At 36.3% G+C, this 27,991-nt stretch overlaps 2 protein-coding genes across 5 annotated transcripts in view; one reads left to right on the top strand and one right to left on the bottom strand.

Annotated features, from left to right (window-relative positions):
* Positions 1–1,516: 1,516 nt before the first annotated feature.
* On the bottom strand, positions 1,517–16,200 carry tdrd3 (tudor domain containing 3). Its single transcript, XM_008404414.2, has 14 exons — positions 15,990–16,200; positions 14,375–14,459; positions 12,889–12,954; positions 10,683–10,843; positions 9,180–9,321; positions 8,939–9,010; positions 7,213–7,362; positions 6,665–6,817; positions 5,962–6,139; positions 3,902–4,027; positions 2,773–3,719; positions 2,430–2,555; positions 2,082–2,221; positions 1,517–1,775 (listed from the first exon to the last, which is right to left on the bottom strand). The coding sequence occupies exons 1-13, from the start codon at positions 16,025–16,027 to the stop codon at positions 2,105–2,107; spliced, it is 2,361 nt and encodes a 786-aa protein (XP_008402636.2). The 5' UTR covers positions 16,028–16,200; the 3' UTR covers positions 1,517–1,775; positions 2,082–2,104.
* A 2,872-nt stretch (positions 16,201–19,072) lies between these two features.
* The window catches only part of LOC103461982 (protein diaphanous homolog 3), a 163,367-nt gene continuing 154,448 nt past the window's right edge, over positions 19,073–27,991 (top strand). For 2 of the 4 annotated variants that reach the window (XM_008404411.3, XM_081605120.1), the window contains exons 1-4: positions 19,073–19,676; positions 23,369–23,401; positions 23,875–24,057; positions 25,417–25,521. In XM_008404411.3, coding sequence (XP_008402633.2) covers positions 19,557–19,676; positions 23,369–23,401; positions 23,875–24,057; positions 25,417–25,521 — 441 coding nt within the window. In that variant the 5' untranslated portion in view covers positions 19,073–19,556. The remainder of the gene's footprint in view (positions 19,677–23,368; positions 23,402–23,874; positions 24,058–25,416; positions 25,522–27,991) is intronic. The other 2 variants (XM_081605119.1, XM_008404413.3) reach the window with 2 other exon arrangements.

Below are 27,991 nucleotides of genomic sequence, written 5' to 3' on the forward strand. Positions count from 1 at the left end.
AAAAAAATATATATATATATATATATATATATATGTATTCTAAGATGTAGATTTACTCTGATCACAGCAGCCAGATATAGCTTTCAATGTGTTGTTACATAAACACGAAAACATCCAGTCAGCTTTCACTACCCTGAATGAAAACTTTAAATGAACATGTAGCAGCAGTCATGAGAAAAATATTTTTTTCCATGTGTGTATAGTGTTTTTGTGTGTATACAAGGCTTTTTTACCCACATAAATCATATGACACTTTCACCCTCTATGAACTAGTACCAGCAGCCTCATTAATATAAATTAAAATTTTATTTACATTTATATTCAATAAAATATGAATGTACATTTTATTTCAATTTATATTCAATAAAATATGTTATTATATATATATATATATATATATACATACATACACACTCGTGTGTGCGTGGGGTATTCAGAGGAAAGCTGAACATTTATTGAATCCACTAAATTACTCCACAACCTATAGGGTTTAGAACTAAATCCAGTGTGAAGGTGGCTTAGCTGTTCTACCAAAGTATCACCATTTATCTGATTGAAAACCAATCCCTTATTATTTTCCAGCCAGCATGAGGTTAGTCCCCTCAAACACTTTCAATTCCTCCCTTGCGGATGGGTTTCCATATTACCCGCGGTTAATTATTCATGCACGCTCGCTTGGCGCCTCACTCGGAAAATAAAGCAAACCCTTTTGGACTCCCGATACAGAATAACACTGTGACCTCTCTGCTGAACCCAGCTGCATTGTTCGTTCGTCTCCTGCTGCTAGTAAGAAAGAAACTGGAGCCCAGGTGGAGATCATTTCCTTCATGTGTAAAACCGCATCTCTCGCACAGCACACGCCTATAAACAGCCAACAGAGTGTGCGCAGAGGCTGAAGAGCTTGGTAAAGTCCCTTTTGTAATGTGCAAAATGATATCTCTGCAGTGTAACAGTCTCTATTACAGTGGGGGAAGAGATTGTCTTACCCTCCGGATTTGCTTCAAAGAACACAACAGATGAGCCCGGGCTGCTTGCTATGGACTTGTAGAGCTCATGATTATCTACAAGATGAGAATTGTAACAGCTAAACTAGAAGATGGAGGCAGGCGGTGCAGGCTGTGAAGCCTGCGTGAGGTCTGAAAACAACACAAATTTACTAAAATATAAAGTAAAAAATAAATATACTTGCTTTATTTATGAGAGCATTTGTTTGTACTGTCTTGTGAGGCTTCTCTAACCCATTAAAATACATCTCTCCTCTTCCTCTACTTTGACATGATCTATGTAAAAACAACAAAAAAATACATATTACACAATAAAACTGCTCATAATTTTATCTTAATCCTTGAACGAGGTCTTGCACAAAATTGTTGGTCCTTTTTTGACAACTTTTCAGAAAAAAGCGAGAGCAACATAGATACCTTGATGCATTTCTTCTTCTCCTGCCCTGCATTATTTTATTCTTAACCCAAGTTGCATAGTTGGATAAAATAGACAAAACATAACCAACCTGCAATTACTATTAATTAGTTGTTTATTTTTGATGCATCCATTTAACAAATCTTCAAAACATATACAGTAGATATGCCCTTGACCAAAAAAAAAAACAAAAACAAAAAAAACAACAGGAGTTTATGTGTTTTTTATTATTATTATCTTTGCAATATGTGCAAGCCCTTTGAAAAGTTCTGTTAGTCCGTGGGATGTGGACATTTAAAAACTTCAGGAAGCACTCTGGATTCTTGCAGAACGTTGAGGCATGGTGGACGAACACACTGAAGAGCAAAGAGAAAATCCATTATTACATTTTTTTAAAAAAAGAAAAAAAGAAAAAAAAAACACTTCAACATTCTTTGGGCATCTTGTGAAATCATCATTGACCTTGTGAGACATTGCATCGCACCAATGGAGGATGTAAAAGTTGTAATAAGAAGATAAAAAAGAAAAATGGGAAATAAAAAAAAAGAAAAACCACTTCAACACACTTTCTATGATTCAGAAAGACGGAGAGTTGAATGAAACAGACAAAAATCACAAAGTTTGTATATGATTATTGTCTTTAAAAAAAACTATTAATTTACCTGCCAGTGTAAACACAGAAACATCAATCACGCGCCCGGGGCGGCTGGTAGTACTGCTGCGTGGGCCTCGAGCGTCTCGGCTGTCCATCACCTCCGCGGCGAAACTCCAGTGAACTGTCATAGTAACCGTCGTCTTCCTCCTGAAGATGCAGATTTGACATAATTGTGATGCGCCACTGCTTGTAATCAGACTAGACTGCATAAATATTTCATCAGCGTTCTGCACATCACAGAAATACGATTTGATAACTGCTTTTAAAAACAGTGCTAGCTCGGATGCTTATACTGAGGATAAACTAATAATAATAATAATAATAATAATAATAATAATAATAGCATAGCGGTTACCATCATGTCATCAGGAACAGGTCTGATGTTATGCAGGAGGACCTCTTCACAGTTTCCATAATCGCTAAACACGACCACTGCTGTCGAGCCAGAAGGATGCACAGCGTCTATCTTGGCATGGTAATACTTGCAGGCACAATGAAAGAAAAACAAATTAAACCAAATTTGAATAGAAAAAACCCCCCAACAACTTCCATATGCAAAACATTTGCACCACTTACTTAATGACAAACAAAACAAAAGAACAACGAAGGATTCTAAAGATTATTTTTGGTATCAAACACACTGCAGAGAAAAGAAAGATGGCTTCCACGTGTTTCAGGTTAGTTAAAGCATGTCGTACCTTGTTGTCTTCCCAATACAGAGCCAGGCATGCGTCTCCAGGTTTCCATGCAATTTCAGTGATGTAACCTTTTTCTGTTCCTCTAGGTCCCTGACCTCGGCCTTGCCCTGTCCTCCTTTTAGATCCCTGGTTGTTATGAGTGTTCCTCTTGGGCTGCTGCTCTCTGTTTTGAGGACAGGGTGAGTTTATTGGCTTGATGGGCCCAGTCCTTTTATGTTCCAAATCTCCGTTTTGGAAGTGCGAAAGATCCCCCGTTACAGTTCTGGAGCCCTGTGATAATCCCACTTCCTGGGAAGTTCCTGAGCTTCCTCCTCTCGGGTTAAAGTTCAACGGCCCGCCGTCCCTCTGTCTGTCAAAGTGGTCAGAGTTTGGCCGCTCGGCTCTACCCTTCCTCCTGTTGTTGCCGGCATCCTCGTTTCTTTCAGAGCGTTTATAATTTCCTCTTCCATCTACTTCCCCTCCTGTGGGATTACTCGGTTTAGAGGTGGGCACGTTTTCTTTTACCCCTCGCCTGGGAGGCGGTCCAGACATATTACTCCCGTTCCCATTTCGAGACCGTTGGTGGTAAGCCCCGCTAAATTCAGTCTGCTGCTGAGATTCTTTTAAATGTGCGAGAGGAGACATAATGGCGGCGGGAACATTCTGTTCGTCTCTAATTTCTCTCCTGTCATTCTGCGCTCGGTCGGATGTGCTCCGGGGCCATTTCTCCTGGCCCCTCCACTGCTGGGCAGGAGCCGACATTTGGGGTGTTCCCGGGTTTGAGGCTGCTTCCTGGCCAGGTTTGGGGAAATCTGTGTCCTTATGAAAGCGGGGCGGCCTGTCGTTCCTCTGTTGCCTGTGGTCAGTGTGTGAGAACTTGGTCTGGGATGCATCTTTGGCATGATAGTTTGAGTTGGAAAAACTAGTTTTGTTCTCGTACTGCCGCTGTGTTATCTGATTCTTTGGCTCTGAAAACAAACCAAGTAAATAATCATTGCAGAGAAATATTTACAACTCAAGGAATGGTGACACAATTCTCTTATGCTCCAGAGTTTTAGGCATTTAAATTCATGAGTGAACTTGTTAGTGGGGGGTGGGCTTTTTTTTTTTTACTTGTGGTTAGTGTTGAATGAGAAAGCCAGACACCCACCATCAATGGAGAAAGCTCCCATCTTGGACTCGAGAAAGTCAAATAAGGTGCTTGGTCCAGAAGGTCTTCCCCCTGCTCCGTCCTCCTCATCTTCATTTCTTGACCTGCCTCTCCCCCTTCCTCTGGCTGCAAACAAGATCATACAGCAAAACTTAAGATTAGTTTGATCACGTAATTTGAATCTGTTGTGCTTTAATATTACAGCTGCACTGAATGCAGTTCTCTGGCTGATCGCCAATTCCCGATCTTTAAGAAGTCTGACCTGTCGATTCCGATTTTGACTGATACCTTTTTTTTGTGTGTGTCTTAAATAAAGAAAAGTGTCTTAAATAAAGAAAATCGCTGAGTTGGCAACAGTGGGATGACTACTTACTGCAAACATGCAGACATGACCTGATGGGCCGATCTGTCCGTCAAACCTTTCTCATGAGAGAGCTAAGGAGGACAGTGGTTGATTTTAAGACCTTTGCTGTGGTAGAGAAGTTCGAGAGATAAGATCGGCTTCGCATGCAAGTATTGGCCAATCACGAATCTCCAAGAATTAAGGAAATTGGAGCCGATAAATCAGCTGGCCGAAAAATCGGTGCACCCCTATTTTACATGTTAACTTTGATAAATATGTCAGCTACTAAACCACATCTTCCACAAAAAGAAATGGGAGTGAAACGAAAGACCAATGTTTTTGATTAAATACATGTTATGGTCCTACACAATCATGGGGGAGACTGCTGCCCAGACGGTCACAGACAAAGTCAACAAGGAGGCTGAAAAACAAAAATCATTTCTAAAGAAGATGGTTAAACGTGTCATATTCAACTATCTTAGTGCAAAATTGAGTGGAAGGAAAATGCTCAACACCAAAATATATGTCACACTTTCTAATGATCTGCAATGTTGTTCATTTTCATTTCTTCCATCGGTCTCAGACATTTCTAATGAAATGACTGTCAGTGCTTTGATTTTTAGCTTTTTTTACTGATATTATCGTGACTGATATGATACGTTCCAGCCCTACTCACACTGAATACCACTGACTAATATCAGGATTAATGACCATGTTATGACTGTGCTTTGATAGTTAGCAAACTGTGCAGACACAAAACTCACAGAAAATCAATGGAGTACGGTCAAGATGAAGACGAAGGACACAAGAACCCAGAAGGCAGGAGAGCTGAAGCAACCTGAGCTTACTTCAACACTTTAGCAGAACCACAAATTGATCGCTTTCATGCCACTAAGGAAAGATGCAGTAATTCATGCAAAAGGAGCTCCAACCAAGTATTGAGTGCATCTACTGTACTTACCTTTCAGTAAGCCAACAACTCTGCATTTAAAGTCCAGTTTTCATTGGTGCTCTGCAATATTCACATGTTTTGAGAAACTACATTTTGGCCTTTCAATAGCTCCAAGCCACAATTATCAAAGCTAACTGAAATAAATGCCTAAAATACACCAGTCTGTGCAATTTAATTGGGGAAACACATTTTTACCCACATGATGTTTCAGACAATGTTCATTCATTTATCGAGGAGTTTTGGAAAGGGTCGCAGGTGTGTATATTTATGTAAGTCTGTGAATATGTATGGTTTGTGTTCGTTATAAGACTTTGCCCATCCTGACCAGCCATGATAGCTTTGATCAGAGAGAAAAGCCCTCTGGACTGATTATGATTTATGTATGAAGTAACAACAATAAAGTTTTTATAAGAAGCTTAGGATGATTAAACAAGTTTCAAGTTGCTGCAGGACGATTTTTAGCGCTGAGAAGCATACATAAAATAACCGAGGTAAAACAATATCCAACTGAAACCTTATCGTGTGCTTAGAGGGGGGGAAAGTCAGCATTACAGCAGTTCTTGATAAATGAACTAAAACCCGCAGTACAGCCATTGTGGACCGTTAATTAGGCTTCTGGTGATTTCCAGCGCATTTCAGGGACCGCCACGTTGCTACCCAACCTTTTCCTAACCTCTGCCAACTTTGTAGATCCAAGAAGCACTGCTGGGCGCGGGATGTTATCTGTGCTCCAGTGTGTGTTTGCGTGTGTGTGTGTTTATGAACCTCTAAGTTGTGGCTTGTTAGGCTCAGGGACCACTGAGCCAGGTCTGCCACCGGAAGATCCGGTCAGTAGGCTGTTTAGTGCTACTTCAAGGTTGTTATTGTTATCCATCAGAGCTTGTCGGGCAGCCTCCCTATTAAAGCCCATCTCCATGATGTCTCTCAGAGCCCGTTCATCCACCTAGACACCACACGTAATGAGAGGAAGAATACAGATGAACTGGATATATTGCATGTGCAACTCACAAACGTACAAACCTACATTTGCATAAAGCTAAAACACGAGAATAAAAGGGCAAAAACAGATGGTTCAGGTTTCGTATGGCTGTGGATTTAAGTTTCAAACCAAGCATCTTTAACATACTTTGAAGCCAAGCTTAATCACATCCTACTCAATCCTACTTTCTGTCGAAACTAGAAAACACTAGAACAAGAAAGAAACCAAGACAAATTGACCACCACTCGAGTTCATTTACCTTCAGTTCATTTACATTTTTTCAATATCCTAATCAATGTCTTATCTAGCCTCTGGACCATAAAATAGAAGCTCAGTCAAAATCAAAGAGCAAAAAAAAGGAGCACTAACCAAGTTCCAGTGGAAAAAAAACAACTAAACAATTTGAAACAATCAATGCACATTAACAGACATAGGGCTGTTTTTCAGGAACATTTTGTACATAAGTCCAAATTATATTTATCTTCCCACCAGCTCTCTATAGTTTCCATCTTGTCTGCTTTCTGTTCTTTCCGGCTTGTCTTCTCGCCTCCTTTGCTGGTGAGAGTCTCTGCTTCGAGAGAAGGATGCAGCATTGGATAAATTACTGCCCGCATTTCCTCCACCACCAAATGTGCGAGGGCCCTGAGGAGAAGAAAAAAAAAAACATTAGGGACAATGGAGTCGCAGAAAACCAATCAAAACATAAAGGTTTGTAGCTGATGGTGAAATTATGACTTTTAATTCAAAGAGTCGCAGGAATAATTCAAGTTAACCCGAATGTCAATAAGTCTCATGTACTTTAAATGTAGAACCAATTTAATAGCTTGTGCTAAAATTGCAATCAATATGCGATGCGGTGTGATTTGTCAGCTTGTGAAAAACAATAGTAGAAAAAAGCCTATGCTTAACAATGGAAGACAAATGGAAAGGTGTTAATCTATTAGTCAAACAAGAATATAATTACAACTTTATGTTTTAGATAAATGGAATGCAGAGTAACACTGGTTACATACAAAATTTATGGTGGGGTTACTCACTTCTTTAGCCTTCGAAACTTCAGCGATAGCAGCCGTCCGCTGCTTTTCGAACTCGTCGTTCTCGTCTGTGCTTTTGATCACATTTTGAGTCTGCAGGGTTTTCCTCTGATCTAGTTCCCTGCTGTCTACGTCATCCTTTCTTCCACACTTCTGTAAGAACGTTATAAACACATGATCCACATATTAAAGTGAAACAGATGAAGGAAATACACGCTTAAATTGCAAACGAGTTTCCATATGCAAGTGACATCATGAAAAAAATTTACTTTAGGACAACAAGGGAAATACTTGGAGAAAAAAAAAAATCTAATTTAACGCATTATTGCTTCCAAAATGAGATCCAAGCAATCAGGTTCACAATACTTATGCTGGAGAGGATGTAGCAATAAAGATCATATTAATTTCTAAATAATAATAATAATGTTAGGTGTAAGTTTTAAATTAAAGCAACCTAATTTTCCCTTGTAATGCCTAGTTCCTCAATAAAGTAACGGTCCACTTAAACATTTCAACATTTTGTACATATATATATATATATATATACTGCTCAAAAAAATAAAGGTAACACTTCAGTGTTCACTTAAACGTTAAAGTGTTCCCTTTATTTTTTTTGAGCACTGTATATATATATATATATATATATATATATATATATATATATATATATATATATATATATACACTTCTACACCAAAGCTGATTTCTTTAAAATCAGCGAGGAGCTTTAAAGATTTAAAAAAGACACAACTGTTCCAAGAGATCAGAGAACTTTACTGCAGATTTGTTAAGACATGGGTCTGCCAGTGTCCATCTTCTTCACACAACACTTAAGAAATTAACAGCAAATATTGACCAAATAAAATAAAAGCAGAAAAACCAAAAATTCATGTAGGCCTCGTTCTCTACATAAAGTTTTAGACAGAAAAAGAATAACAAGACGCTGCAGTACAAGGTGAGCTTTTGAACATGTTTGGCTAAGAGTCTTTGTTTTTTTGTTCTGGATCGTGGGACGCCCAAGAGAAACTGGTCGATTGACAGAAGTGCTCTGACAGGTGTGTGAATGTTAAGAAGTTTGTCCAGCTAGGTATGAAGGGCCTACCCCCATTTAAAGCTTTAAAAAGTTAATAAAATGTTCAAATCAGTCTCAAAGCAAAACAGGAAGCTATTGGAGAGATGACAAGTATGGAGTTGATTATGATTATGTATTTTTGTGCCCATTAAGAGACATGCTGCTTCTCTCTGAGAACTACGCAGAGAAAATTTACTTAGACCAACATAAAGGACATACATTAGTCTAGACGAGACATGAAAGGGCATGAATACTTTTTGCTCAAGGCTTTAAGATGAATATATGGTTTCACCTTGGCACTGGTTCTTGGCAGGCAAAAAGCTGATTTTAAAACAACATTCATCTGCTTCTGTAACGTCAAGGGGCCTGACAAAAACACAATCCAGATTCCAGGCAGCAGGTCAACAACTAGAAGGCACATAATCAATTTTGGCAGTAATGTTGCTCTGAAAACTAAATTTGCCGATGGGTCTGACTCTTTCTGTAGATCCTTATTTTCGCATCAACTCTCCGCTGGCTTTTTAATTTTTAAGCACAATTATTCCAAACGGATTCAACAATTGTGTTGTTTATATCAGGGTAAAACCAGTTTTCAAGGTATGATTTAAAAAAAAAAAAAAAAGAAGATGCGGTGTTGTCATTAGCAATGTCCCTCACCTGACCAAATGGCACGAAAGGTGGAGGTCCGCCTTCTGCTCCAATGTTACTCCTGCTGTGTTTGGCCAGACTCTGCAGGTTGAAGGAGAAAACGAACTCATCTCAAAATGCGAAAGACGAGCACAACTCCAAAAAAAAAAAACGACGACAGAACAGACACACGGTGGCAGCTACGCAGTTAAAATAATTACAAATATAATGATGGTTTTATTATAAAAGCTGAGTTTCGGTTGACCCTCACCCTTTGTAGCTCCCATTTCTCTACCATATGATCCACTTCTCCCCCAAGCACCTGGATGTTTGAGTCTTCGAGCAGCAAAATACCGTTTTTAACTTGGATCGAACCAACAAGCTTCACCTTGGTCCCGGGAGGTGTATTCAAACTGAAAGACATACAAACAAAAGACAAGAAAACTGTAATAAAAGTAAATGGATAAAAAATAAACAAAAGCTATGAATAATTATTACGCCCACAGCTCAGATTTCAACGGTTTAGCACATTTTAACTGTATCTAGCAGCTCTAACACCCTATTGCCTTATCACTCTGTAAATGACATGGAGCTGTGCCAGCAGATGGGTGGCAAAGCTAAGAGAGACTATTAATAATCCCAGCTGCTCACCCATCCTCATGGTAAATTAAAAGAGCCTCTATCTCATCAGGCCTGATAAGGCCTCTGCCTCTCTCATTAGGAAAGCACAGGGACTTAGAGGGATTTCCAGCTACTGATGCTGGAAGCCAAAGTAACAATTAGGGATTTCACTCCAGACCTCTGGGATGGATGGCGTTCTCATGACACCGGCAATGTAGAAATGAGGTGCAGCGTATCCCTAATTCAATCACAAACACTCTATTCAACCTCAATAGTTGCTTCTTACTGTTTAATTGTGCTCCCTTTATATCACTGTCTTACATAGTGAACAGTTCGGTAATCCATCTCATCCTTCTTTTCCATCCACTTAAGGCCTCCCTCACACTAAAGCGGACACTTTCATCAGAAACATTAAGCGCTGCTGTCGGATGCCCGTGTGCGTGTGTGTGTGTGTGTGTGTGTGTGTGTGTGTGGGGCGCTCATAAAGAGGGGATTTGTTCTGTTCTCTCCTCTCTTCCCATCAGGAAGTCACGGACTACATTCTGGCCACTCCACCTGTACAGACTGGCTAGTCACCATGGCAGCAATCACCAAGGCCACCGTTGCTTGGATGGAGATGTAATTAAGGCTGCGAGTTGTTAAATCAGCTGCTGCCACATGGAAATTGCAGATAAAGGAGAAATTCAGGCACACGGCGGGGTGAAAGTGTTGACAAGGGGGTGAAAGAGGAGTGTGTGCACAGAGGCCTCACACATTAGCTAAGAATATGAGGACGTGGCTAAATGCGTTCTTTTCTACATCAATTTTGCAAAAAAGAAATCAAATTCGTCTTTTTTAACAGTTCATTGTTATTATATCATTTAGTTTCATTGAGAAAAAAGAGAAAGTACACATGAATTCATAAGGATATTTCAGCTTTCACGTAGATTTTGTGACGCAAGCTCCATTTTATCTGTAGAAAGAAAAATACAAACTATCGACCCACATTTTGTTATAAATTAAACCTTAGAAATAAAAAATAAAATAAACATACCTAAATCTAATTTCTACGGCAATAGTTACTTTTCCTACAGAAATATTAATCAAGATAGACTTTTCAGACAAATGCACTAAACTGCATCTGTTCTTATGTACAAAAAAACGAAAACCCTACCTGATTTTGGACAGATGTTTAAACTCCAGTCCAACACAGGTGGTGTGCCCATCTGTCATTTGGAGACGCAGCATTCTCGGTGCTCCCTGGGACTCTTCATGGTCTTTGGGAGACGAGATGTTTCTCACTTTCTGCACCTGGAGGACACATGGACCCTCCAACTGTCCATTTGTAAAAAGACAAACTAAATTAGATTGAGAGGAAAATGGGCAGGCGGTGCAAGCAAAAGCTCCAGCAGTTGCAGTGCAGGATGCACTCAGAATAAATTATTTTTTCAAAGCATGACATGGGTAAATATTTCCGTTTAAGAGGCTAATGACAGCACAGGTTTGTTTATTCCCCAAACTGCTCCACCGCTTACATTTGGATTTAGTCAGCATTTTGTATTTGGAGAGAAGAGGAGCTAGGCACACAAAAGAATGTTTGTTTTAATAGCTGGAACATTTTCTCTGCAGTTACTCAGATTCAGCATCACAAGCAAAACAAAACAAACAAACAAAAAAAGAAAAAGGAAAAAAAAAAAAAAAAGGGGGATTTTTATTCGCCAGTCTGTTATCACCATCTAGCTGATGTTCTGAGAACTGCATTATGGATGAAAATAAAGCATTGATTTTCTTCTAAAACCAAAAGAAATAGTTATAGTGCAAAGTTTTTCATTGAAGAGGATCCATACATTGTTATGTAAAAGGTTTTTGTTTCCTTACACATTTCTGCTTATAACTTTTATCACACCTGAATGCTTCAGATCAATTTAATTTTAATTTCAGACAAAGATAACCTCAGTAAGCAGAAAAAAAATCTGTTTTCTTATTATTATTTTCAGGAAAAATAGATACTCAAAACTAACAGGCTCTACGTAAAAAAACAAAAACGTAATTACCCCTAAAACTAGAAATTGATTGATCCATCCTTGACAAAAACTGCCATCAAGTATGTGCAATGAGCATTGAACAGTCACTGTGGAATTATACTCGTCCACTCTTTTTTTTTCCAGAATTGTTTAATGTCAGACGTACTGGAGGCTTCTCCAGCATGGTCTTTTTATGGTCATTCCACAGCATCTCAATCAGATTTCCATCTTTAACTAGGACACACCAACACCTTCCTTTTATTTTGCTGAGCCTTTTAGAGGTGTACTTGCAGGTGTGCTCTGAATCATTTGTTCTGCTGCATAAACCAAGGGTTCTCTGAGCTTAAGGTCACAAACTGAAGGCTGGACATTCTTCTTCAGGATTTTCTGGTACAGAGAAGAACTTATGCCTCCATTAATTACAGAAAGTCATCCTTGTCCTGAAGCAACCCCAAACCACACTACCACTCCCCATCTGTGAAATTCTATATGATGCCTTTTTTTCCTGAAATGCTGTGGCAGTTTTGTATAAAAAGTCAAACTTTTTTTTACTTCAATTCACAGAGTATTTTTCCTAAGATCCTATTAAGATATAGTATGGCAAATATGGAAATAGACCTTTGTCTTATTTTTGGTCAAAAGTGGTTTTTCTCAGTCTTTTTCTTGTTATATCACAAACACTGACCATAAATTGGGCAAATAAGACCCAACACTGCTTTAGATGTTTTGTGCTGTTTGTGGCCACCTGGTTAAGTTGTTTTTGTTCTCTTAGAAGAACTTTGGTAGATCGACCGATCCTGAAAAGGTTCACAACAGTTCCGTGTTTTCTCCAATTGTGAAAAACAAACTGTCCTTCACTAGGGTCCCAAACCATTAGGAATAATGTCTGTAGTCCTTCACAGACAGACAGATGGCAGTGACTTTGTTTCTACTCTGTTCTTCAGCTTCTTTTAATAAGGCTGTGACACATGTCTGTAAAAGATCTTTGACTCAACCTTGTGTTGTCAGGCAGGTTCTATTGAAAAGATGAATTGGTCTACAGTAATCAGGCCTGGGTGTGGTGGTGAAACTGAACTCAACCTTCCAAAAAACTGTGGTGAATCAAGATTAATTGATCATTTAACGATGGGGATGGTTAGTTTTTCCACATAGGGTGAGAATAGGCTTTCTTCCAATTATAAGTGAACTCATCATTTAAAAATACTATTTGCGTATGCTCATGTTTCATTTGTCCCATACTGACATTTGTTTGACAACATGAAACATTTATTTGTGACAAAAAAAATTTAAACAAAAGAGTTTTATAAGGTCGCAAAACCTTTTTAAAGCCACTTTATAGACATGAATTACGCTTACCTTTTCAGTTCTTCCACTATTTATATCAGATGGAAGAACCTTTTTCCCAATAGGCCTAAGATCACTCTGTAAAGAACACACTACATCATTAGAAAGGAACACATATCACAGAAGTCATAAATGACAAGAAATGAAAATGACATCATGAGATACAGCTGAAAAAAAACATATTGCAATTCACATTTTGATGAACATCTATCAACAGAACACTGATTTCATCCATCTAGTTGCACAGCAGAACAGCAAAGCATTAATGTGGCCACAAATAATATGGTTTAGAGAAGGACAATTAGATTACTAATAGCATTTTCAAATATTTAGCCAATCACACCACATAAATCTCTCATCAGGCTTGTCTATATTTAAAGACAAATCTCCAGTGAATTAAATGAGAAGCAAATATACTTTCATGTTGTATTTGGTGCAAAATACATTTTGTCTTTTCATCTCTGGGGTCAATAAATGTGTTAATATGGCAAATAAAACCCCAGGTTTTTACTGGTTTTGTGACAATTTTAAGGTATTCCCCTGATATCTGATATAGAAAGAAAAACCAAGGGCTTTACTTCGAATGCGATCCTTTCTAATTCTCCAATTTCTTTTCCCCCTCCATCATACTTTTATTTAAAAACCAACAATAACCTTGCTCTTTTATATTAAGAATATTAGCTTTATTCTAAGTTTCTTTGAACTTTAACATGTTTTATGAGTCTACTATCTCTATCTTAAAGTAAAAAAAGGCTGGGTGAACCTGCTGTGCGGCGATATGTGCAAGTGCTGCTTTAGATCTTTTGGCAGCACTCCAGGCTGAACCGTAAAGGTCAGAGCGTTCGCAGTGGAGGCGAACAGTCTGTGCTCATCTGAAACTACAGGTAAGATGAACTGCCTTTTTGTCCTTCTGAATACATAGAGGGGAACGCTCCCCAGTCTGAGCATGTTAATGATTTTTCTAATGCATTCAAGTAACTTTTAAGTAAATGAGCCATCTAAATACAATACACTTTATGAGAATACACATAGAAATGAGAAATCATACCGGCTGCATCACAGTAATGACACGCATCATGAAAATTAGAAGATTACTGACATGTCATTTAAAAAAATCGATACACTGCTAATTTCACTTCCACTTACTGACGGAAGGTGAAAACTGAGAAGTTGATCAAAGAGAAATGAGATGAGGAGAAAGTGTTACTCTACATGCAGGGAAACTACAGCCAATGCAATTTTCTTCCCCAATAATAAGTCCCAGATTGACATTAAGATTGAAATCATACGCCATATGGACTGAAATGCCATTTAAAATTGTGCCCACAGCTTTGTTTTTTTATTACTTTTCTAAATGCAAGTCAGACCTTTAGAACTTTTAGTACCCAAAGCAGTAAAAAAAAAAAAAAAAGATATTTGCAATTTCCCAGGGAACTAAAAAATAGAGCTGTCGGATTGCAAAAAATGCTAATTTAAAACTTCGAAAATTAAAACTCACATCAAGTGCAATGCGAATAAGGTCACTCGGTGAAACTTTCTCTGCAGATCCTTTCAATTCTGCTATGCCTTCATCACTGAGGTACCTGGATGATACACATTGTGGAGAAAAAAGATGATGAAGGTGAAAAGGGTTTTATGCGGTTTCAGTCAGGAGCAAACATGGATTTGTAAACATTAAAAAATATATTTATTTTCAAAAGGTATCAATTGATTGACTCTTACAAATGTTACATAACAACAGTTTGAGAGAACTGTACCAGCTTATTAAAAAAGAAACCCTGTGATGCATTGTTCAAGCAGCAAACAATTGAATCACATGATTTTATTTGTCAAAGGTAGATCAATATAAGACAAAAAAAAAAACTTCTGTCCATCTAGAGGGAAAATCCATTTAGTTAAACCACTGTATTTGAGACCAAACCAAATAAGAATTAGATAATAAAAATAAACGGTTCAATTTCATTTTAAATGATGTTCAAGGAGATTGTATAAGAGAGAAAAAAAACTAAGAGTAGGACCTGAACATGCACTGCTGGACTAAATATGCTCATAAACACTTTTCTTTCTTCATGCACTTCAACATTAGTAATTTAGTGAATGGAGCAATGCAAATAAACATGTGAAAGAAACAGATAAAAAACTAGAAAGCCAAACAGGAAAAAGACAAGTACTGACAGAAATGCAATAATAGCATTGTTCTGATCACTCTCGATGGGCGATTTCTTAAATACTGTTGTTTAAATGGAGTGATGCGTTTTACACACAGAAAATGAGGTAAAAAAAAATATGAAGAGGCAAAAAAATGAATCATGCTATATATCGTTTTGATTTTTGCAATCACTCAATGGCTAAATTGTAGAAAGGGCATCAAAAACAATCAACAGGAAAACATTTTCCTAAGATAAACAACACAATGCTGTTTTTCTGAAACTCGCCCACCTAAGAGACTGAAAACATACTAAAAATGCTAAAATGTGGGTTGCTGGCTATCCACATGTTTTGTTTATCGTGTTTAAAATCTTAACATTTAAAGGGATTAAAGCGAATAGTGATCCATTCAAAACCACATTTTTCCCTCAAAAGTGCCCTAGTTCAAATATACAGAAGCATGTGAATACTGACACACTTTATTACCCAGTAAACGTTAAAAAAAAGACACCTTATGTCTGATGGTGTGCTGTATGGAACTGCAGCACAGAGTGGATTCTGCAGACTATAATAGCCACAGCACTGCTTATGGCTGTTTATTATACACTTACATATAGTTCAAGAATCTAATTTAGAGGGCTGTCTTCTCATGTCAATAACCGTATCAACAATATTGTTCACTGACGACGAGAAGAAGCATCTGTTTGTCTTTAATGCTAAGCATGCGCTAGCTAGCAGGAGCGTCATTTGCTATTCTGAAGCAGACAACAAAAAATAAGTTATTGAAAGTATAATTTTATCCCCCGAGCACCATATTCTCGGGTTTGTGTGTGTAAGTCTGGCTGCCGTCGGACTCTTACAACACTCTGATTGGAAATCAGCAGACTATTGATTTTATCCAGCAACCTATCTGACATCTCAGCATAACTGCTGCTAGCAGCAACATAAGCTAATATGCTACCTACCAGCCTTCTTTGACCAGAGATTCTGTCAGATCGGTCATTTTTGTCCAAATTGCAGATGTCTAATAAAGACAACAGTAGCTCTAATGAGTGACCAAGTAACAAACAATTATCTGGTACTGTGATACATAATATTTTCTTTCAAACAAAGCTCGTTAATGTGAGCACTAAATGACCCAGTCGTAAATACGTCACGGACTGAGACGCGTTGTACGAGTACGGAGTGCCGAGAGGATCACAAAAGAGATTTCTCTTTTTTCTTTCTTTCTTTTTTCATTTTTACAAATGCAACGGTTTATAAGTTATACAACACGTTCTTCTTTTATGGATATTAGGAATAATAAAGGAGAACATTGATGGAGTTCCATCAAAAAATTTATTCCCAAAATCATCCACTGTTTTGGAAATCATACTGACTTTCTCTAATAACAGTGTTTTCTTATGCAGTATTTTTGCCCTAACTGCAGTTCTTCTTACATCTGTTTTTCTATTATATGTCCTTGTATAAATCTAGAAGTCTTGATGTCGATTTATACATACTGTCACGTTGCTGCTTGTACACCTGATTTTACCAGGTGATTTCTACTTTCTATTCTATTCTATTCTATTCTATTCTATTCTATTCTATTCTATTCTATTCTATTCTATTCTATTCTATTCTATTCTATGCTAATCTGGTTTTACCTTTACAAAACTGTTTAAACCTAAAATGGCTGTGGAGTCATAACTATTTCATTATTTCAAAGAAATATTTTGCTTTATTAAAGTCATTGCAACTTTTAAAATTATGTTTTGCATACCTTGTTTTGGGTATCAGTGATTTTCAGTATTAGTACCTTCTTTCACTGAAACCTGTCAGGTATTAAAGACAAAAAATCTAATTTGTAATAGATAAATGTTATATAAACACATATGATTGTACAAATGGATATGATTTTTTATATTCTCAACTGGAAAATCAGAATGACTTCATCTGACTTAAGAGTCACAGCAAAATAGAGCAAAGACACAGAAAATATGTAAAGGTAAAGTCAGACTAGTGCTTCAATATAAACAAAGAAAAGAATAAAGAAGGAAAACATAAACATTTACTGAATAGAAATGTCTGCAAAAGGCATCGGTAAACAATACTGGATCCCCAGATTTCAGAGTTCTGCTAGGTCACTGCATGTGTGCACCAATGGCAAAATGAAATCAAAGACGAAATTACAGTTATGTTTAGCTTCAGGCAGTCTAACTTTTTTAACTATAATGTTCAACTAGAGTCATGTCATCTTTTGAAGTTTTTTTTTCTAATTTATGTATATCTTATGTCTGTTTTGGAAAAGAAAACCTCAAAAGAAAAAAACTGCCTGCAGTCCAGTCAGAGACGATTCCGATTCAGGCATAATGAAAACACGTGGAACTTAATCCAAAGCATCAAGCTGTATATTTTCAAAAGGCACTATTAAACTAACAAAAGTGATTAATCAGAATGCATACTCAAATTAATGAAGATAACCACCTTCAAGCAGGGATCATACATTTTTTAAATTACTCCACATTTCTGCTTAAAGAAATTAAATGTTAAAAGTTTTCATTAGCTGTGAGAAGAGTATGGAGTATGCCCAACTTCTCTCATGGTTTAATCCGTCTGCAAACAAAAACTAGGAAGCTTGCTCTGGTTATGTAATGTACAGCTAAAAACAGACGATGGCAGTATATGCACACTAAATGGAAACTTGTTTTCCATTCTGAATCTCCCATGATGACATATTATCACAATGGCAATAAAACTTATGGCGACAGCATTTACATTCTTAGGTAAGAGTCTTTATGCTTACTTTTGGAAGATTGTTTTTAAAACTCAAGAAAAAATTACAATTTTACACAAACCAAGCAGTGTTTATAATTGTTTCATAGCATTTGTCATAATGGAAAACATTTGTCATAATGTTTTCCATTATGACAAAGCATCTTACATTGTGGGAGTGGGGTTGTAGTTAGTTTTTTGGTTTCTATTAGAATAAAGCCCACCTCATTTTTTAAAAATATAAAAAGCGAATTAAAAGATGGGTTTGGAATCTATTTGGAATGTTTTCTCAAATAGCCTTAATCAATGTCATTGCCATGCCAGAAACTTTGAAATTCAGATTCTTTGACTCTTAAAGTGTTTGTGTATATCACCCTGTGGCAACCAATTAGAATGGCTCGATCAGTGTCAAATAAAATTAAGGCTCAGGTTTGCCCAGACGAAGAGTGTTAACATATTGCTGAAAGTCCTTTGGATGGCCTTCATGTTATTTCAAATCTTTGAAGATAACAAGGCTTTGAGAAGCTTAATCCAAGGAGCATCAAATCTGATGTCATGGTTGAAGGTTTTATTCATTTGAGTTAGACTTAGAGCTGATCCTTGTACAAAGGGGTGACATTAATATTCAGAATTCATGTGCTAAATTCATTTTCTGAAAATCTTGCTGATGTTTGGACAAATACCTTTCATTTATTCATGAGTGTAAATTTTGTTTGAGCTTTTTCCCTTTTTGCAGAATGAAAAAGCTAATGGGAGCATAAGAACACAGAGTCATTACTGGACTTCGAAGAATTATATTTGAAATACAAAAGCAAATTAAATAAATAAACACACAGTTTGAAGCCGTTATATTTTATGTTGTGATTTGAACTTTTTTTTCATGTTTTTCTTAATTAAAGTTTTCATTATTATTATTAATCACCTTAGATACATTTTTACCAGTACAAGAAGATGAAAATGAGCTTCCACATCTAAAAAAAAAACATTATGAAAAAAAGATATGTAGTCCCTTTTCAATTAATAAACTGGAAACAATCAAAACCTACCCAAGAACGATACTTATTTTTAGAAAACAAATTCTTATTTAATTGAACTTTCAAATCCATTAAGAGAAAACTGATGTTTTGCCTTGGAAACGCAACATAAAGCAGGTTAAACCAAGCGCCACCTATGTTAGACAGAGTAACTGCCCTAAAGTTACTAAAGAAAGATTGACAGTTCGCCGCCGCCAATGAAATCCAAAACTTTTCAGCTACACCAATCAGAAGCCGCAAATGCAAAATCTCTTATTCTATTGGTTGGGTTGAACATACGGAACTGACGTTTTACAGCGCGGGTCTATCAAAAACTATCAGCCGCTAATCTGTAATATTTTCCAGGAAGCGCCTCAAACCTCGCTTCTAATGACTCTGTATTTTCTTATTAATGGACAAATGTAAAGGATCTGCAACACACTATTGTGTTTTTTGCAACTGTTTCCTGGTATTGTAATCTTAAGTGTTACGTGACAGTTCTTAAATTGGATTAGCCCTGAGTTAAGCCAGTGTAAAATAATGGATGTAGCCTACTTCTTCCTTAGCTAGGCTGATAGCTGGAACTTGTTGCTACTACGTTAACCACTGGAGTTCTCTGTTTTACTAACTTAATGGTAGAAATATGCCTCGTTTGCTGAATAACTTATAATTTGCTAGAAATACCTGTGTGATTCCTGACGTTACAGACATTCAGTAACTTCCTGCAGTACTCCAATCAGTTCAAGGAGACGAAATTTCGTTAACATGGAAAGCCACAGCCAAAGGTTTGAGTCCACCACAGGGCGAGACAGTAAGCATCAAAAGAAGAAAGGTTCTCACAACAGCACGTCCGGGTTTGATGAAGGAGACCGCAAACCGAAGTTTGTAAGTACAAAATGAAAAAGTAGAAGGGTTCAATTTGTTCTAGCTCTGTGGGGAATAAAGTAAACATGAGTCAGACTCGGACAAACTGAGATCCTTTCTCAATCTAACGTCAGATTTGTTTTGTTAGTGACAGGAAAAAACAAAATCACCGGCAAAAAAAACCCAATAACAAAGGGTGTTAATAGCATATATTATGTGTGTTTTGGCTTTGTTTTAAATGTTTGTAAAGAACATATTTTTAAATAAAAAAATAAAAAAATACGTAAAAATGTTTTAAAATGAACACAAAACCAGATGCACAAAAACAACAGGTCAGGAGGAAGACACCTGCAATAAATGTTCTCTCTTTATAGACCTTTCCTGGCTCACACATGGGAATTATCATATTTAAGATGGCGAAATTTTGTATTTGCCTGAATTGTCCACTTTAAATGTGACCTTGGCTGTTTTTTTGACTTTGTTGTTCCATGTAAGGACTCGAAAGTTAAAATTAGCACAGGGGTTTAGCCAGCCCTAATCCATGTGTTTCCTGCTACTACAAACCAATCAAGCCTCTGTCTGCTTCCATTCACTAGGGAGATGTCGGTGTCTAGACAAATCGTCATAGTTGTTGGCAGGCGGTGTGGGGGGAGGTGTGTGTGTGTGTGTGTGTGTGGGGGGGGGGGGGGGGGGTTGTTTATTGTTGCACACACGCGACGGCCTTGTAGACAGGAAAGTTGTTTATCACACACATTTTGTTAATTTCTTTTTGACCCCAGTGTTCTGACTGTGCGAGTGTAAGTCAATGTCATGACCATATTCAGAGAGTCTAGTCCACTCCAGTCCAGTCAGCTGAAGGAAACATACTGACCCTCTGTGATTGGGGTTTCCTGGGGATCTAAAAGGGGTTGCGAAGTCAGGTTGGCAGACTGACCTTGAATATAATTACATGCTGTAGAAAGAAAGCGATTCATTAAGTTTTTCAATAGTGGTTTTATTCTATTCTATTTAGTTTACAGAAACGGTCTGACATTTATCTATGGAAATGGCTTAAATCAGGAGTGTTGAAAATGGATTGCAATAGCGAGAAATAAAACATTACACAAGTTTGATAAAATTTTCCCAGGGTCCATTTTTGTGTATCAAATCATGCTGAAACTTATAATAAAACAGCTAAAGCTGCTAAAAAGCAATAAGGTGAACTTTGTGGTCAAGAGTTTATTTTCCAAGAAATATACATAATAAAGTAAACTGAACACTGTTAGATATGTAGTCAGTAGGATGATATGAAAAGATTGTATCTAATTTTTATTAAAATACAAGTTATATTGAAGTGAACTTTGAATTTGGAATAAGTGATATTCAACTTGTATTATATTGCAATATATTGTGGAATTTATTGTATTAACGATAAAACATACACATTTAGAAATTCATCAAAGTCCCCTTACTGGTGAATTTGTTTTTGGATCAGTCAATATGACAAAAAATAAATAAATAAATAAAATGTATGTATGAGAACTAAATAATGCCAGTTACTTTTAGTTATTACACAATCATAACTTTTTTTTAAAGCAAAAACAGCATTTATTGATGACCTCTTGGCACTGTCAGTGGAAAAGTAGTTCAGGGTTTCAGAAAAAATAAAAATCCTACTCATGTTTCCAGTATTTGCTGTTTGCAAGCATCAATAATTTGATTTTGTTATCACAGGATAACTAATTTATATCAAAAACGTAATTTTTTACCTGGTAAAAATGTACTTTAAAAAAAAGAAAAGCATTTTAATGTTGCCCCTTCATCTTTAAATTAAATGGCTAAACAGATACTAGGGAGATATTTTACAGTAATTTGAGCAGGTTTCAGTCTTATCAGTGGATTAGTGATTTAATACCAAATCTGCATTAACTTTAACTTAGTTCTAGATCATTTTAGACTCCTTTATGACACTTTCAGTACTCAAAAAGCATATAGTAGTGACCAAATATGGATATTTATGCTCTTTTTCTATTTTATTCCTGAGCCTAACTAAAGTATTTTGAGTTGATTTTGAATGCATTTCACTGAAAAATATTTTATATTTTTTGTTATTTTCTTAGAATAGTTTTTCAGAGCACGGGCAGCTTCCCAAGATGTCTTCAGAATAGCATAAAATGCAACACATAAAAACGAATGTCGGTGTCAATTTCCATATAAAGCACTTTATAAATAATCAAGAATTGCTCTTAAGAGTGTACAACAAAAATTTAACAAGCCTAAATGCAATAAAAAGTTATCCCATAAAAACAATGAAACACTGAGGATGAAATTATTAGTAACATAAAACATAAAATAAAATTTACTAGGGCAGGAAAACGCATTTACTTGTGTGGCACTAAACAAGCTGATGAACATACATTAAACTGAACAGATGTCAATCTTTTCCACTGTACAATTAAAGCCTCCATAGTATTTCAATCAAACCTGTTGGGGGTTTTTTTTAGGCTGAGATTCTGCTGATGTTCAATAGTAGCAGACAACTGGGAGCCATAGAATATTTTGTTTTGTGAGGAAACTGACTTACACCAATTGCACTTTCAGATAATACTGACTGTCAGGAAATATGGCGTAGTTTATAGTGGTGCGTTGATTGATCAACTCCGATTTTCTTAATTGTAGGTGATTGGCGATTAGTCAGTACTTGCATGTGAAACCGATCTTATTTAACTCTGCAAAGGTCTGAAAATAAGCTTCGTCCCCTTTTGCTCTGCTATGATAGAGGGCTGACTGATAAACCTGCCCATCAAGCTTATTGTTCATTATTTTTTTTTAAGAAAATAATATTGGAATATTGAATGTGTATTATTATGACCTTATATTAGACTTCTCGGCTGTGTCAGTAATAAAATCTTTGTCAGCCAAAAGTGGAATCAGCAGGCCAGGCTTTTTTAATCAATTGCTCAATCAATCTTTATTTGTGGAGGACTATTACGCACAATAAAGTGACCAAAGGGCTTCACAGGTAAAATGGGCAAAATAGTGAGATAGAATAAATTTTAAGCTCTGTAATCGGCCAGAAAGCTGAATTTGGTGCACCTCTGGTAGTTAACAGTTTTGCCATCTGTCTCTCATTTTGTCTCCACAACACCTAATGTAGGTTGTACTTTATTTGCCATAGGCTCAATGCTCAGGCCAGAATTAAACTCAAGACCTTGCAACAGTCAGGTTGTTTGTGACAACAAACTTTTCAGTCTTCATTTTCAAAAGTTTTAGATTTGTTATTTGTCTGTCTCCAGGTGTGGATTAGCATTTATCATTTTCCACTAGCAATACCAAACTAGTTGGTTGTCAATTTGTCTTATCTGCTTTATCTGTCTCGCGGCTTCGCTCTTCTGTGCCACACAGTCGCTTACATAACAACACATTTGAAGGATTTTTTTTTTTCATTCTCACTACAAAATGGAGTGAACACACATTATGGGATTAGTCTCTGGTTTTTATTATTTATTAAATGTCAGATAAAGGCTACCGAGTGGCATAAAAATTGCAAGCTGAAGAGAGATTCTTATCCCCAATTTGAGACATTGCAACATGTTTTTTTTTAGCTATTGTGAGTCGGATTGTGTCCTGCTGTTTAGAAGAGCGGCCTTGGACATGGTTGGGAATATTTACCTTCCAAAGGATGAAGTTGATTTGTGTCCTGAATTCTTTCTTTGTTTTGCTCCCCCTTATAGAACTTGGCCTTTAGAAACCTCACAGACGATGTGGTAAGATATGAGAAACTAGTACATATTCTATTATCAGACTGTGAACAATTTGACATTATCCTTTTAAAGACTAACTAATCCATTGATGTAAAGTGGAATTTAGTTTTTATTGTGATAGTTTAGATTTACTGACATCTGGATGGAGACGGCTGCTTTTCTCACTAACAAATAATTTTCTTGTCAGCTTTTCATTAAGGAGTAGAAAATGCTGTTCACTGTATTTGTCAAGCAGAGTCTGCTTGTCTTCATACAATTGATGCACAAATTATTGCTGTTTGCCTATTGTTCAAATTGTGTCTCTATGTAATAATTTCTTAGATGTGTTTATAATCGCTCATGTTTTGTTTACTATGTCTTTGCATTAATATATTCTTTCTTTTCACACATTAACACTGAGGTGAGCTGAAGCCCATTCCAGCTGGATCCAAAACATTCTTGTACCTGAAGAAGTTATTTCTCTTTCTTTTCCACAGCTGGACAGATTTGCAAGTATTCGAATTCCTGGCAGCAAAAAGGAGCGTCCACCCCTAACGCTCTCGAAACATACCCCCAATGACTGGTCCACTGCTTCAGCATCAACCCTCCATCATTTTGAGGAGTTCTCTTCAAAGATCACCTCGGAAAAAGAGATCTTGGCTCTGTTTGAGAAGATGATGGTATGTCTTATCATTATGCTAACTTGCCTTAATTCTCTTTTTTAAATTAAGGCATTTTGAGACAACACCACTTAATATAATTCAAGCAATGCCAATTGCTAAGTTATAAGGATATAAAAAAAATTAAATGATTGCTCTATTTGATATGGTGAAGTCTTAATTTTCAGATCTACATCTACAAGGTTTAAAACTCTGTAGTGCTTTATATTGTAAGAAAACAGACAACTTAGCTTTTTTTTACTCCTGCCACATTGACATATCTATACAGTTGTTTTTCCCTTTAATTCTGTGAACCCTGCTAGCCCCATCTCCTGGCCCTGCTCAGATGCAATCAGTTGAGTCACTCGCTAAAACAAAGTGCAGTATAAAAATTTGAATATTTTGATTGTTTTAATTGGTGAATGCTTGAACCAAAGGCTAGGCTGTATCCACTGTGTTCTTTCTTTTTTGTTTTGTTTTTGCTCTTTTTGTAAAAGTCTACTTTGGTGCAATGACAGCTGATTTAATGGGTTGCATCTGCACCGCTGAGTCTCTTCAAAAAAGCAACTTATTGTTGCTTTTTCTTAATTAAAAAACAGTAAATGAGATACAGGGATAAAAAAAAGAAATAACGTTGATGGCATTTTCCTTTCAGTGCACAGAATGTACATACTTTGCATTGTACAATCCTGGAAATATTTTCTAAGAAAAATTTTTGTTGAAGGTCATCATGAGATGTCTACCTTGCATTACAGTAACTTTTCGAAATATGAAAATAAACGAACCAAAACGGTGCACATTCTATTAAGTGTGATTAAAAGTAGCTATAGAATCCGCATCGTCTCTTCCGGTTAGTCAAGATGTTGTCAATTAGAGAAGCTGGGTGAAGCAGGAAAATTATGTGAAACCCAATTAGAGCTTATGATTAATTTTTTCAATAATATCAGTAATTGGCAGGAAGGATTGTTTAGACCATGTTAGTTGCTCTAATTAGGACCAAGCATTGCCATTAAAAGTCAAACTGGTGAGCACCCATTCAAACACCTGTAATGGCTGACATCATCCCAACTTGCTTCAGATCACAAAGCATCTGTATTTATTCATAGGCAAAAAGTGTCCTGGCAGAACAGAGAAATCATATTTTTATAAATAAACTACATGCATGTAACCAAAAGGAAACTTGATGCTGCTATTTCTATTTGCCTAACTCCATATCTTCTTTTCATCTGACAGACAAACTGTTTATTGTGTTAAAAGACAGCCCCTCATATACATAATGTGACAACTTATGGTTTATGTGGTTTTAACACATAAAATTGTCATTTTGTTTGTGGTGGTTTGTATTTGTCTTTGAACAAACATCTCTCACCCTTTTCTCAGGAGGACATGAACTTGAATGAGGACAAAAAGACTCCTTTGAGGGAAAAAGACCTCAATACAAAGCGAGAAATGGTCCTCCAGTATATTTTTGCAGCCTCCAAAGCAGTGAGTTTTTTGGCTTACAATTTTACCACCAAATATATTTTTTCTATTTAGTTTGTCATGTCATATTTTTGTTGTGTTAAGTAAACAAACTTTCAATTCAAGAGGGAAGACATATGCAAGTTCGCAAAAAATGCTTGCCTAAAAGATTTTATTCTCACTTCTCGAAGAGTAATAAAGGGAAATAAATATTTTGCAAATTGCCTTACCACTAAAACTTTTGCATATCCATCAAAGACAGTCATTTTTAAAAAATGTTTGAGGTATACAATTCAATTAGAAAGAAATCAGAAATGGACAATTTTCCTTTATTTGTCTGTGAACAGTAATGGTCAGGTTTTTCTCCTATGTCTCTTGGCAACATTTTTTTTTGAAGTTGATAAAAAAATTGGCAATTTCGAGTCAGACTTCAAAGAAAATCTGAAATTGGTGATGGCTGTATGGCGTAGTTTTTTTTTTAGCAGTTGTTAACACCTGTTGGAACAGGATAATTGCTGCTTGGAAAAAGTGTATTATGTGGTGTCGCTTTGTGGGTGCAAAGTAATAGCTTTGATGATCTTTAATCTTATGATTGTGCACCTCATCTTCAATGCTACTTATTCAAATGCATTATGGGCTGCATGCTGACTCCAGTAACAATATATATATATGCCAGGTTTAATGTTTGGCTAATTAGTAATGCTGTGAAATTTTTTACATGCAATGAGATTTTTTTACCATTCTACCTAATGAACATAAATAAGGTTCTAGATTATTTTTCATGAATTCAGTGAATTTATTCTATTTTTTTCCCTAGCTTTTATATAAAATCTTAAAATGCATTCATTTTAGTTTCATCCTGTAAGCCAACAAAGGAAAAAAAGTCAAATAACCTTCCACAAGGCACTGTTGTATGAATTTGGTAGATGGCCCTCTTGAGAAACACTTTCCATGTGAGCTGTTACTCAAAATAATTGTTGACCTTGGACTGTGTGTATTGCAGTAGTTGACTAGAAATAACCACTGTACCTCTCAACGACCCCTAGTTTGATCTTTTTTTTCTGGCGTGCCCTTGCTGTGCAGGAAATTATGTTTTACTCAGTTTTGTCTTTGAAACGCCAAGAATCTTCAGAGATCCCTTTAGTTTTGTCTCTCAGAGATCTTTGAAATTCAAGTCAGACTTTGCTGTTCTTATTTTCAAATTCTTATGCAAAAAAAGTAATTACTCTGTAGATTGAACTTCAAGGAGTGTTTATTTAGAGACCATCAGGCCAACCCTTGCTTCGTGTTGTGCTTCAGGGAAGTGAAAGCTGGAGTACAAAATATTTTCCTGAAGCACAGAAAAATCTTTTGGAAAGAGTAGAAATATAAAATCTTAAAATCTTATTTTCCATCCCAGTAAAAACATCTCAACTAGCATAATTTAGTGTAGATTGTAGGGTATATTCTCATTTACCCCCCAAAAATCTTTAAAAACAAACCAGTATGAAGACATAGATTTTGATTACTGTATCTAAAAATATCTCGCTTCACTAATTTTCTTTTTGGGTACAGTATATTAACCGGTTTAAGGTTAATGTTCATGATGTTATTGCAATACCGATCACAAATAAGTACAGCGATTACTTGTTTCTAAAATATTTCAGGGATACTGTATTACCATTTAATACGATGCAAGTAACAAAACATGTAGAGCAAAATGTTTGCCCTTATTTAAGGGCATAAAAATAGACACAAAAAATGAAACTTGTCAATATTTTTGTTGTGTTAAGTAAACAAACTTTCAATTCAAGAGGGAAGACATATGCAAGTTTGCAAAAAATGCTTGCCTAAAAGATTTTATTTTCACTTCTCGAAGAGGTAATAAAGGGAAATAAATATTTTGCAAATTGCCTTACCACTAAAACTTTTGCATATCCATCAAAGACAGTTTTCAACTACCTTGCAAATGTAGGTCAACACAATCTGTTGCATAGTTTTCACTATGCAATGTCTGTGCATTTCTCTTTTCAGATATATTTGGGATTATGGCAGATGTTTTATTTTATGAACTTGAAAATATGCTTATCTTTATGCGTAGAAAGCTGAAAAATCTAGTTACTGACAAGGCCTGCTTCTCTCAAAGTAAAACATTTATTTTGTAAGAAAAACCTCAAGGATAACGGCGAAAAAAAAAAAAAACTCAAATGAAATCCTACAATGTTTATTTTATGGTCAATGTCAGAAAACCTCTGAATAATGACGTTATTGTAAGGGCATCGTGAAGAAAGCCCACAGTCTCCAGTGGAGGAAAAAAAACGCACTGTAGCACATGTGAAATTGTCATGTCTTCCTGCTTGCTCTTTTTAAAAAGTCAATTAAAAGAGCCTTAAAAGACCACTGATGCACTCACTAAAACCTTAGCCTTGGTGGAATTTCTACCTGAGGCCAATGAAAACGTGGTCTTCAATAGTCTTATGGTTTTAAGACATTTTTGGGGTATATATTGTCCAGT

Source organism: Poecilia reticulata, chromosome 3 (genome assembly GCF_904066995.2).
Source record: "Poecilia reticulata chromosome 3, P_reticulata-male-v2, whole genome shotgun sequence".
In the NCBI taxonomy this organism is placed as follows: Eukaryota; Metazoa; Chordata; class Actinopteri; order Cyprinodontiformes; family Poeciliidae; genus Poecilia; species Poecilia reticulata.